Below are 13204 nucleotides of genomic sequence, written 5' to 3'. Positions count from 1 at the left end.
CCAGCCCATCCTGGCCCAGCCAGGGATCCATTCCCACAACCTGCAGGGATACATGGGAACAACTCCTGGCTTGCCTCACCATCCTCCTCCTCCTCCTCCTGGCCAGGGCAGCCCAGATCACCCAGCTCCGACCTCGGCTCCCTCCTCCCCATCTCATAATCACACTTGTGCAAAGCCTTTTCCTACACGAGGAAGAGAGAAAACATCCTTGGAGAGCCTCACAATCAGACAATTTTTAAGATCATGGAGCATTAAACCATTCCCAATAGGGTTTACTAATCAAACAGCCAAATCCTTCATAACCAACCAATCCCTACAGAGCAATTAAATCCTTCCCCTTTAAAACACTTGGCACGCTGTCTGGGGAGAAAAAGAAAAATTTGCAAAATTCATTTGATAAATTAACCAGGGAAAAGAAAGAAGTGAATCAAGCTTTGTTCTTTTCATTTTTTTTAATTATGGAATTCACAATGCCTGAATAATGTTTAATAAGAACTATGAAAATTCCTAACAGTATTACAACACAACACAAAAGAATTAACCTGGTTACCGTGAAAAATTGCATATTTAATTAAGAACAGAGAGTTCAAAACTATCCAGAGATTTCAAAAGTACCGTTGCCTAAGGGGCTAAATTACACGCTCGCAGTGCTGCTAACAGGGCTGGAGCTCACAATCATTACCCAAGTGTCCCCATTAAGTGACAATGGGCAGATGACATCAAATTCATTTCAAAAGCAACAGGAATTGAAGCATTCGCTTGGGTAGTGGAAAGGAAAGCGACTATCCTGCTGGTATAAACCAGACCCCTTGTTGATAAAGGCAATAATTAAAGAATAATGTTAATTAGCTGCTTTTATTTGAGAGGAAAGCGCGGCGGCAGGAGACGCTGCCTCGGCGTGCGCCGAGCGGAGCCGCTGGCCTGGGCTGGAGCTGGAGCCGTGCCCAGGGCACAGCCCCGCCGGGCAGGGCACCCTCCAGCCCTCAGCTGTGCCAGGAACGGGGCTGGGAGGAGCTGGGATGGGCTGGCATCAACAAAGCACAGCCCAGCGCTGGTGCCAGAGGAGGCAACAGGAGCGGCGCAGCCACAGCATCCCACAGCATCCCATCCCATCCCACAGCATCCCATCCCATCGCACAGCATCCCATCCCACTGCATCTCATCCCATCCCATCCCACAGCATCTCATCTCATCCCAACCCATAGTATCCGACAGCATCCCATCCCATCCCATCCATCCCATCCCACAGCATCCCATCCCACTGCATCTCATCCCATCCCATCCCATAGTATCCCACCCCATCCCATCCTGGCATGGCAAATGTGGCATCAGCAGCCGCTCTGGGGAGAGACCCCACAGGCTCACAGAATCATGGGTTGTCCTGAGTTTAAGGGACCCAAAAGGATCATTTACCAACCAACCTCTGGTCCTGCACAGACACCTCAGCAATTCCATCCTGGGAGTGTTGTCCAGACACTCCTGGAGCTCTGGCAGCCTCAGGGCTGTGCCCATTCCCTGGGGAGCCTGGGCAGTGCCTCTGGGGGCTGAACCTTTCCCTGATACCCAACCTAACCCTCCCCTGGATGGAGCTCAGCCCCACCATCCTGAGGGATATCTACACCATGGGGGTCACCACCATCCTCCACCACGCCGGGCATCACAGGGAGCTTTTAACCCAAACTGTGCCCCCACAGAGCCCACAGCTCCTCCCTCAGCCAAGAAACTGAGGGCACAGGAGGGGCAATGATGCCCCAGCTCGCGGGGATGCAGCGATGTTTGCGCAGCACTCGCAGAGCCGCAGACAGAGGCAGCTCTCCCCGTCAGCGTGATTAATAAGGAATAAATGTCCTCTGCAGCCAGGCTGAGCAATAACACCCCGGCTCTGCTCCGTGCTTACAGCACACATTACAAGCCCTGCTGCCAGCACCAGGTAATACTTTATTATGTTATCCTGACGGAGGAAAACAAAGGATGCTCGAGGTCCTGACTTTGGTGTAAAACCACGGGAGCGTTACCAAAGGCAACGGCGGCGCGCTCGGAGCGGCTGACGCACGGCTCAGCTCCCACCAGAGGAATATTTACCCGGGGTTCAAACTGGTTATTTACTTTTTTTGGGAATCTGTGTTGCAGCAGGACTGGCTGGCACAGGCACACGCTGAGAGTTAAATATTAAATCGGCCCCACGCTCGCCTAAACCACAGCAAAGTCAATGCTCGGGGTGCTGGGGCAGCTTTGGGGAAATCACTTAGTGCTGCACCAAAATAGGCAAAAAAATGATTAAACAGCAAGGCCGTGTTAAAGAATAAAAGGCACCAAATCCATTTTGGAAGGAGGTGTTGGTGCAACCAGGGAACTCAGCTTAAAAAAGCCACCAATGTTGGGAATGTTGAACATTGCCCCCATTCCCCCAAATCCTCACCCAGCAAAGGCAGGAGAGGGGGAATCACAGCACAAAAGGGATCTCCAGCAAACCAGAGCCAGCACAGGGCCAAATCCTGCTTCCCAAATCGTGCTGTCTTGGAGAGACAGCCCAAAAGCTGCAGGAAAACGTGCACCACAAAGAAAAAAAAAAAAAAGGTAATTAAAGAAAACTCAGTCACAGATCCTGTTGCAACACAGAGGAAAAAAGTGTTACAAAAGGGGAAAACTTTTTAATAAAGTCTGCAAGTATATATTCCTCCTTTATCAACCTCAAGATTTATTGACCCAAGGAGCCATATTGACTGAATAAATCTTGATAATGACCCCAGCAGAAGTCAATACCTGCTTATTATCTCCCAAGTTGGGGAATTACATCTTTCGGTAATAGGAGCAGGATGGTACAAAATGTTCTGAGAAACTTCACCCAGGCATTTGGGGGGGAATGGATGCCTCTAATGTGCCTTTTCCAATCACAGAGGGTGGGAATGTGCTACACCCTGAACTGTGCTGTGGGTTCTGTCTTGAGGGAGCACACACCCATGGCTTTCAAATCCTAAATAAAACCCATTTCAAGGCGTGCTGAGGAGCAGGATGCTGCTGCTCACCTTCCCTCCCCGCAAACAATGGCCCTGTAATTTCAATTTGCTGTGTTTTGTTGGCAGCTCCCAGGATAATTCCCTGAAATTCGGGATGCGGGAATTCCTGCAGCCAGGGATGTGGCACACCATGATTACACCAGCACTCAAGGGAGGAGAGGAGAAGCACCACTGCTGTCCCTTGGGGCATGCAGCCACCTCTGGGAACCCAAATAGAACGATTTGCTCCAGCCAGCAAAAGCAGGAATGGAAAATGGGGGAGCAGAGGGGCCCCTGGAGCCCCTAAAACCCACAGGCAAGCAAAGCCTCCTGCATTTAAAGATGATGATTCTCTTGCCAACAGCCAGCTTCCCATTCAGCAGAGAAAACAGGAGCCCTGGGACCAGCACACACAACAATTTGCCTGAATTTTCATTCCAGGTCTCTGCAGACAGCAAGAAAAATTAACTGAGGGGAGCAGCTCCTGTGCCAGCACAGGGAGGGAGATGCACCGCAAGCTCCACAGGCTCTGCTGAGGATGTCGAGTTCAGCAAGTGCCTCCTGAAGGACTGGCAGGCTGGGAGTGCCCTGCTTCCTGAGCTGGTCATAAATAATAATTCAGATCACCCAAGGCTTCAACATTCCTCTCCACCCAGCCCTGGGGGTGGCTCTCTGCTCCCCATCCCACAGGGCATCCACACCAGAGGCACCCCACGACCCTCAGCCCTCACTGCTGACCCCCATTTCAGTGGGCACAGCAGCCCTGAGCACTCCACTCAGTCCCACACTGAGCTGGAACACCCACCAGGGGCTGGCAGGGCTTGTGCTCATCCCTGCAGTCCCACAAAAATCAAATTATATTTCTATCCCTGTCCCCCTGGCTGCCTCGTGGTCACAATCCCTTTTTTCCCCCCCTGCTTCCAAGGCCACAGAGACAATCCACTAAACTGGATCAGGAGGCCAGCATGTACATCTCTAATGGGCTGCAGCACGCACACAATTAATTAATGGATTTATTAATTAGGGAAGAAGTCACTCTCCAGGCTGGAATTGGGGTCACCAGTTTCTAAAGTGAGAACTATGGTGCTAAAGATAAACTCTCATTTTCTGCAGCTCTTCTTGTCTGGCAGCATCTCAATTATTCAGCAAGAAAAAAAAAATTAAAAAAAAAAAAATCAGATTTCACTTCAGGAACTTCAGCCTGACTTTCCAGTGATGCTCAATACTGACCCCAGAGCAGGTGGGACCAGAAACACAGCCCATCTCCTCACATATAAACTGGAAATAATAGAAATACCAGGTATTAATGAAGGATTTGGGGGAGTGGGATGCATTGTCACCTCAGGCTGTCCCAAGGAGGGAGTGGCAGAGGAAGGGGACGCCACGAGGTGGTCAATGACAGTGACATTCCAGGACACCTGAGTCCTGCCATGACCAAGGTTTGAACTTTGCTGGGGCACCAGCTGCATTTCAGTGCCCAGTTCAGCTGGACCTCCCTGGGGCCAGCTGCATTTCCAGCCCTGCATCCCTAAGGACACAGAGCCCCCAGGTAAAGGACAGAGGCGTCACTTGCGTCCCCACCAACAGGGCACAGCCCTGTAGGAGAAGCCACCTGAAGAGCTGTGGTCAGGGGAAGCTCCCAGGAGGAGCACAGAGCCATCAGACAGCAGCCAAGCCAAGCATGAGACAGACATCTGCCCAGGCTCTGGCTCTGGCGCCCAAATTCAGATTAATTGTTCAAACCAGATGATTCCACAGCCAGTGCTCCCCACGCCCCACTGCACCAGGAGCAGCTGGAGCCACTGGAAAGCACAAACTGCATTCCCAGCCTCACAAGGCTTCTCAGCCAGCCCCGGGCACAAACTGCAATTTCACAAAACCAGAGATTTCAGCTTGGAAAGGCAAAAATCGCCCTGAGATGGGGGCACCCAGAGCTTCCCTGGGCTCCTCACGCTTTCCCTTGGGCACAGTGGCCACAGCCACCATCCCACCCTCCAGCAGGGATGGAGATGAAGGTGTTGGGTGCTGGACCAAACTGGAATGTGCCACCAGTCTCTCCATAAGAGCCCTAAAAACCCAGAGCACCAGGGGCATTCACAGAGGTGAAGCTGCCCCAGAAGCACCTCAGCCTCCCCCCAGGTTTCTCCTGCTGCTCCACAAGAATGCAGCTAAGTTTATTAGTCCAAGCTCCAGGAATTAAGCTCCAGCCAAGAGGACTGATAGCTTATTTACTGCTGTCGTCTATATAAAGCAGAATTTTGACACATTGTTAAATGATGCACATTTAGATAAGTCAAGCTGTCATATCATTTAATGGATGTCTAAACTCCCTCTGTAGCTGATATGTAAAATTTATGCACTTCAGAATATCATAAGGTTATAATATTTTAATCACATCCACAGTTGTGGGTTGGCTTTTTTGGTTTTTTTGGGTTTTTTTTCTCCCCTAAACTTTAAACAGCAAAAACATTTCATGAACCAGACCAGGCTCGGAGGCTCCCGGCTCTCCACACCCGGCAGAGCCGCCGAAGTTTCTGCCCAACTCCAGCACACGGAGAGAGCATTTGCATTCCAGAAAATAAACCCAAGAACATTTTATTTGACGAGAACCAAAGGCTCGGAGCCGTGTAGCCAGAGCTCATCTGCATAATGAGATGTGAAGACATTTATAAAAGATGGCTCTAATCGCTCTCGCCCGCCCGTTGTATTTATTACCCCAAATCAGCAGCTCAAAACTCTTGCCCATTTTCTTGCCTTTTTTAAGGCAGAACGGGTTGGATTAGAGCAGCATCCAGCGCAAGGAGCATCCCATAAATCCACACGGTGCCAACCAGAACGCAATAAACCCCAAGCAAATTAAACCCCAAAAACCCCACGAAGGTATGAATCCCGCTCTGCCTATCACACACGAGAAAGCTGTAAAAAAATACTGCATTAGTAATGTACACAATAAACCAATCTCATAACCCGGTGAAATACGTCTGGCATTATCTTTGATAGAATTTTATCTCTTCTCATTTCCGCGCCTCTCTGCCGTAAAAGGGCTCAGCGCGTTTCGATCCGAGCGCTGCCGAGTGCCACATTATCCCTGCGTTTTCCATATGCCCACCATTCATCAGGGCGGCTCAAACTCTGCCATTCCCGGCCAGCCCCAGGCCACCAGAGCTGCTCAGACACATCCATTAAAAAGGATGGAAAAAAAAAAAAAAAAGGAAAAAGCTCTTGGAAGAATTATAAATTGATGGAAGAATTATAAATTGATTGCTTGCCTTCTCATTTTTTTTTTCCTTCCCCCTCATGTTTCTTCTTTTTTTTTTTTTAATTTTTTTTTTTTTCTTAATGGAGGGCATTAGGCCAAGCTGGCACAAGGTCACCTTTCCCAACGCGATCCTGCTGCCTGGACAGAAGTCAATCCCCAGCGCTCCCTCTCCAGCTCCGCACCCAGCCACAGGCACCGGCCAGGCGGAACGGCGGGGAAGGAAGGAAGGAAGGAGGGAGGAAGGAAGGGAGGAAGGAAGGAGAGCCGCCACCTCCCAGCCCACCTCTCCCTCCAGCAAAGTTCGCCCCCGACAGACCCAGGGCAAAGTAGCTGCCAATATTTATCTTTAAATAAAGGTGCTGCGCGCACACGGGAAAAGTCATTAGCGCGGTTTAGCGGGGAACGCTTTTGTATCCGAAGCGCTGAGAGCCGTAATCCCTTCCCGGCCACAATGCCAGAACTGAGCAGTCATGGCAAACCCACCGGCCGCGGTACCTGCGGTACTTTTCGGGTCGCGTAGCGCAGATGCAGCACGTAATCTGCTTAAAAGCCAAAATGCATTAAATGCTGGAACTGTTGATCCAGTACCGGAGCCCCATAAATCGCATTTCAATTTGTTTACTCCCCTCCGAAGCACGCTGCATTTTAAACTCCGGAATATCCTACAGGGATAAACCCATTTAATATCCATGGATATGCGCGTTTCGGTTGTTGTAGCGGCTCCAGGTTGGGTTTTCATCCCATTATGTTGGGAGAGCCATTGTGTTAATTACCCACCTCCTATTTAAGGTGCGTATTTAAGGTCACAAACTGTCAGCAGCCCCTGGCAACCTTCCCCCGCGCACGGTAACAAAGGACTTACCGGGAATTTCACAGACCGAGGGTACCACGGTGGGATACGGCGGCCGTGACCTGCCCGGAGCCACAAAGGAGCTGCCGCCCCCCCGCCGCATCCATCCCCGCTCCGAGCAGCACCGCCTGGTACCGACCGCCTTCCCGGCGCTCAGGGCTGGCCGAGCCCCCGCACCGGCCCCGCACACCGGCCCTGGATAACAATGGGAGGGCGGCGGGGCTCCGGGCAGCCCCGCTCCGCCATCCCCGCATCCATCACCGCAACCGCGCGGCTCTGCCCGCCCCGAGCGCGCCGGGGGACGCGGGGACCGAGCCGCCCCCGCTGCGGGCGGCGCCGGGGACACTCGGCAGCCCGCGGGCACCTGCGGCTCCGCTCGGCGGGCGGGCACCGCCACAAACTTGGCGGGGCGGCGCAGGGGGGGCCGCGCTCCCCGCAACTTCATCCCGCGCAACTTCCCTCCCTCCTCTTCCTCCCTCCCTCCCTCCCGCCGGGGCGGAGCGGCGGCCGCCCCCCGGCCCTGCTGTCACCTCGGGGGCGGCGGGGCGGGGGCCGGGGCTCCATCGCGGCTCCATCGCCGCTAGCGCTGCTCCATGCTCTGCTCCAGGCTCCCGGGCGGGCGGCGCCGAACAAAGAGCGGCGGCAGCGGCGGCGGCGGGGATCAATTTCTGATACCTATCGATGGGGAAGGGCGGGCGGAGGGAGGGGGGCGGGCGCGGGGGGAGAGGGAGGGAGGGACGGACGGGGAGAGGGGTGGGGGGAGTGATCCGGGCGGCCGCCCCCATCCCTCCCCTCCCTCCCTCCCTCCCGCCGCCGCCGCCGCCACCGACCTGGAGCCGGCGGGCATCAAACCGTGTCCGGTATCGACACATCCATCGATCCCACCTCGGCGGCCATCTTGGGGGAGCCCGGTGGCGCGGAGGGGCGCGGAGGGAGCGGGGGCCGCCCGCCCCCACCGGGGGGAGCAGGGATGGGGCTCCCTCCCGGAGCACCCCTGTCCCCCCCGGGGGCACCCCCGAGCATCGCCCCCCGCCGCTCCTGGACACCCTCCTGAGGGTCTCAGTCTCGCGAAGGGGCGCGGGGTCCCCCCCCCCGGAGATGGATTTTTTTTTCCCGGCCAAATTAAGGTTTTTTAGCTGGAATAATCGCCAGCCGGGAGCCGCCGGTTAAACTTTTCCAGGTTTGTTTGTTTTTTATCCGCCTAATGTGACCCTTCCCGCACCTTTGACCTGCTGGGAATGGCTACAGCAAACACGCTCCCAGCGTTCCGCAGCCAGAAAACCCCGAATTCACAAATACACCGAATTCAGGTTGGTTTAGGGCTGTGTTTTTAAATTTCTCAATGGCTCTGAAGAATCCAACCAACTTCAGCAGAGGAACAGAGCCCAGCCAGCAGCGTCTGAGCACTCACAACACCTGTCCCAGAAATTCCCTCTCTGCTTCTCCACCAAAAAAAAAAAAACAAACCAAAACGCCACAACTTTACATTTTCCACACCTCTTTGCCCCATAGCCTGTTGTACTGGCCACACCAATATCCAAGGGGCTTGGAGAATTAATTCCCAATCCCCTGGGGAAGCCTCCCAGCAGGGCTGTGCCACGTTTGTGCTGTAGGGACCCCAGCCCCAGTGGCCACGGCTCAGTTTTGAGCAGAAAAGGACGGAGCTGCCCCTCTGTTATATTGCACTAAATAGTTAATTAGTTGTTTGCGCCGGGTGTTGGGTAATTTGCGCTGTTCACATTATTTGTATCCTATCGCCGCATGGTCTTCCCCTTTCCCCCCCCCCTCCAAGTTTCAGCGTGGTGGTCTCTCCCAGAGTGACCCCGCCCCTCGCCCCGCCTCCCCGCTATCCCATTGGCTGTACTCCTCTAGCCCCGCCCCCCACTCCCCCGGGTTAAAAGTTTCCCGCCATCAGGCGACGCGTCTTTCCCACCTCGGGAGTAAAAAATTAGAATATTCAGCACGGAAGAAGATTCATGGTATTGTAACGGGAACCTCGCTCTCTTTACTCTTCCTTGCTCTCTCATTTTCTCTTTACCACCCTCTCACCTTCTTTCTCTTTCCCACTCTCTTTACTTCTCCCGGGCCTGCTCCAAGCTGTGGCTGGCAGCTCCAAGCAGGGGAGTGCCCCCACACCCTTTGCAATGAAACGCAGGTTCCATGACCTGGCTTCAGAGATCTCTGGTTTTCGTCCACAGCAGCTTTTGGGACTTCCAGCCTCCTCGGACTTCTTCGTCATTTTTTGGTTGGCAAGAAGGGTGGGATTGGCAGACCTGCCTTGCCCAGGGCGGACAGATTCCAGATGGAGAGCTGCCTTCCATCCTTCCCACCAAAGTCCCCAGGAGGGGTGAGCATTCCCCAGACTGCCAGGGGGACTCCGGAGGGATCCCTGGAGGAATCCCTGGAAGGTGTGGGTTTTTTCCCAGTGTGGAGGGAAGGCTGCAGCCCCAGCTGGAGGGCTCTTCTTGTGGTGTGCAGGCGGCTTTTTGCGAGTCCCTGGCGGGTTACGAGGCCGTGCACTGCGCTCCGCTGCAGCTAAAGGGCAGCGCCAGGGCCCTGGGGGCCGGTGAGAGGAAGAAGAAGAAGAAGAAGAAGGCGAAAGACAAGGCCCAGATTCTGGAGCAGATTGTGAGCAGCAAGAAGCAGCAGCAGAAGGAAGAGGAGGAGAGAAGCAGCACGGGCTGGACAGGCGGACCCCTGGCACAGGCAGCCTTCGAGAAGATGCAGGAGAAGCAGCAAATGGAGCGGATCCTGAAGAAAGCATCAAAAACCCACAAGCAGCGAGTGGAGGAGTTCAACAGGCACTTGGATACTCTGACTGAGCACCACGACATTCCCAAAGGCAGCTGGACTAAATGACCAGGCTGCTTTTCACGGCTCTGGAGCTGGAGTTGTGTTTTGTTTGTATCAAGCCATGTAAATCTGTCTTTTCTCCATATTGTCTAATAAATTGTCTGAGCTTTTATGACTTTATTCTGTCTTAATTTATAGGCTTGTTTTTTAAAACCAAACATGCTGCAATGTCTCCTCTGGGCTGAGGTGGATCCCTGTGCTCCCAGAAGGGCTGGAGGGAGATGGGGCAGCATGGACACCAGCAAAGCCACCAGTGCTCCTGCAGTGGTCACTTGGAGTCCTTCACTGCTCCTAAAACTGCAGCAAATCTTGCCCTGCTGGGGCCTCTCTCTGCACAAAGCTGGGGAGGAAGCAGCCCCTCACTGCCCAGCTATCACCCTGCTGCTGGGCTCTTGGGATTCCACCAAAAAGCAGAGTTTGAGTTCAGAAGGCACTGAAGAAAAGGGACACTCTGCAAACTGCAGCCTGCCCTGCAGGTGCTGCCAATTCTCACGGGGACAGGTCTGCTCCTGGGCCAGGAGAATTGTCCAAAAGGGTGAGGCAGACACACAAAGTGACCTTGGCCCCACACTGTAGCACAAACAGCCAGGAAATGATCTTGTTCTTCTCATCTCTTCCACTCAGAGAAACTCGGAGCCGCTCACAATCCCACAATTGCAAAACGCCTCAGGCAGAAGAACAAGTGAACAGAAAATCAAAGTTCAAAGAAAGATTTGCAGGAGTCGAGGCAGTTTGTGTGAGAGAGAGCCTGGATGTTCCTGTGAGCCCTGCACCAGCATCTTCCCTGCCTTCAGAGCTGCCTGGAAAAGGGGCAAACCCTTCTTCTGGTCCTGCAGCAAACACCTCGCCTGGAACTGGGGAACCCCAGATGAAAATGCTGAGAGAGCTGAAATCCCAACCCTGGTGGCTTCAACAGCAAATTCCACAGATGCTCTGAGACCCCAAACACGAGTGCCCAGGTGCTGCTCCTGCTTGAGGGCACGTGGGTCACAGCCTCCAACTTTGTACTGGCGAGACCCAAGTGCCAAAAATAGATTCCCTTATCCCCCAAATCATAAAAATCAGGGAGTGGAAACCACTGGGAGTCACTGAGATTTGTAATGAGATTGGGGCTGCTGGTGGTGCCAGGAAGATGCTTCACCTTAATGAGGCTGGGGGTGGGAGCAGAGGCCCTGCAAGGGAGATCCCAGCGGGAATTCATTTCCATTCCCCCCTCAGGGCCAAGGGAGGTGTGCTCAGGGATGGGTGCCAGGTGGGATGAGTGGTCTTTGCTGGAGCACAGCTGGTTCCTCCCCGTGCCAGCAGCAGGGGTTGCCCAGTCTGTTCATGGTCCAGGGGCTCCTGGGAGCTGCTGTTGGACACCACCAGGACAGGTCCCAGGCAGGGACCTTCTCCCTGCACCCACAAAGCTGATCTCACCCCCATAAATCACTGCCCTGCTCTGCTGCCCAGGGAACGCAGGAGCCTGCTCATAAATCAGGAATAAAACTAACTTGGCATCTTTGGTGAGCAAATTAAATTGTGGGCTTTGGAGGAACGTTCCTGTTTGGCCAAATCATTAATAAATCAATGGGAGCAGTGAGGAAGAGGAGAGGGACTGCACCCTGTGCCACCTGGAGGGACGGAGAGCTGCGGGGTGGCACAAACCAGCCGTGTCCCCTGTGTCCCCTCTGTCCCCTCGGGGGCTGCCCCATGGCCCTGCAGCACCCTGGGGGGGGCAGGGGGACCCCAGAGCTGCCACCCCCCCCTCCACAGAGGGCTCACCCCGCCCTGGGAGCTCTGTGAGGTGCAGGTTAATAAATCAGTTTGTCTCCAGCCCCGTTTGCTTTGTGTGCCTGACAATAGCCTGTTGTAAATGGCAGCCCCTTGCCTCCTCTCCTGAAAGGCTTTTAATTAAAACACGGAAGGGGCTTTTCTGTGTACTTTAACAAAAAAAAAAAAAAAAAAAAGGAAAAAAAGGGAAAAAAAAGGATTTCAGCACACTCCCATTCCAGGCATTAATTTATTCCTGCCTTGCTGCCTGTTTGTGATCCACGTAACTGCTTTGTGCAGTGAGCTGGCCCCATGAGGCAGCCGAGGGGTGATGCTGGCAGAGAGAGTTACTGATAGTGACCAGTGCTGATGGTGACCAGCCTGATGGTGACCCAGTGCTGACTGGGAGCTTGCTCGGCCCCAAGGATGGGCAGAGGGACACCGGGAGCCTCACCATGGGACAGCAGTGCCACCAGAGGAAGCAGAGATGTGTGAGGCCCTGGGGCTGCCCAGGAGCTCAGGCCCAGCTGCAGCCCTGGGCACATCCCTTGTGGACACCCTGACAGCTGCTGCAGAGCTCTGTCCCCATCCCTGTGCAGTCCCTGTCAGCTGTCCCCCAGCAGGTTTGGTCCTGGGGTCCCAGAAGTCCCTTTCCCCAATCCCTTTCCCCAATCCCTTTCCCAATCCCTTTCCCAATCCCTTTTCCCCAATCCCTTTCCCAATGCCTTTCCCCGATTCCTTTCCCATTCCTTTCACCAATTCCTTTCCCCATCCCTTTCCCCAATCCCTTTCCCCAATCCCTTTTCCCCAATCCCTTTCCCCAATCCCTTTTCCCCAATCCCTTTTCCCCAATCCCTTTCCCAATGCCTTTTCCCGATCCCTTTCCCATTACTTTCACCAATACCTTTCCCCAATCCCTTTCCCCAATCCCTTTCCCAATCCCTTTTCCCCATCCCTTTTCCCAATCCCTTTTCCCCAATCCCTTTCCCCAATCCCTTTTCCCCAATCCCTTTTCCCCAATCCCTTTCCCCAATCCCTTTTCCCCAATCCCTTTTCCCATCCCTCTCCTCTCCCTCTCCCGCCGGGACCGGGCAGCGCCCGCTCCAACGTCGCCACCTGGCGGCCACCGCGGGAGCTGCAGCGCGTCCCCGCCGGCCGGGTCGGGGACACGAGGGGGGACACGGGGACATGGGGGGGACACGGGGGGACACGACCGGCCACGGTGAGGGGACACAAAGGGACAAGGAGGGCACAGGAGTGCAGGGTGAGGCACCTCGGGGGTTGGCAGCACCCCTTGGCTCCCCGCGCTGCCCGTGGGACATCGCCGAGCTGTGCCCGGCCTCAGCCCTCGCTGTCCCCCGGGATGTGCGGGGAGGGTGCCCGGGCTCCTCCACCGGCCGCCTTTCTGCCTCGGCTACTCATTGCACGCACATTTCCCCTACAATTAGCGCATGCTCTTTAATTAATTTTCCTCTTCTATTGCTTCGCCCAAAT

General features: G+C 54.4%; 2 protein-coding genes across 10 annotated transcripts in view; one reads left to right on the top strand and one right to left on the bottom strand.

The window, feature by feature from the left end:
• Positions 1 to 7988, bottom strand: part of CUX2 (cut like homeobox 2) — a 62700-nt gene extending 54712 nt beyond the window's left edge. For 4 of the 9 annotated variants that reach the window (XM_036393221.1, XM_036393225.1, XM_054516748.1 and 1 more), the window contains exon 1: positions 7636 to 7747. In XM_036393221.1, coding sequence (XP_036249114.1) covers positions 7636 to 7680 — 45 coding nt within the window. In that variant the 5' untranslated portion in view covers positions 7681 to 7747. Of the gene's footprint in view, positions 1 to 7117; positions 7136 to 7635; positions 7748 to 7935 lie in introns of those variants that run through there. The other 5 variants (XM_036393219.2, XM_036393224.2, XM_036393220.2 and 2 more) reach the window with 3 other exon arrangements.
• Positions 7989 to 9249: 1261 nt separating this feature from the next.
• Positions 9250 to 9964, top strand: LOC118693091 (protein FAM32A-like). Its single transcript, XM_036393413.1, has 2 exons — positions 9250 to 9363; positions 9584 to 9964. The coding sequence occupies exons 1-2, from the start codon at positions 9250 to 9252 to the stop codon at positions 9962 to 9964; spliced, it is 495 nt and encodes a 164-aa protein (XP_036249306.1).
• Positions 9965 to 13204: the final 3240 nt, after the last annotated feature.

Source organism: Molothrus ater, chromosome 18 (genome assembly GCF_012460135.2).
Source record: "Molothrus ater isolate BHLD 08-10-18 breed brown headed cowbird chromosome 18, BPBGC_Mater_1.1, whole genome shotgun sequence".
Lineage (NCBI taxonomy): Eukaryota > Metazoa > Chordata > Aves > Passeriformes > Icteridae > Molothrus > Molothrus ater.
The sequence above is the reverse complement of the archived record's forward strand: the minus strand, read 5'-3'. Positions and strand labels throughout refer to the sequence as shown.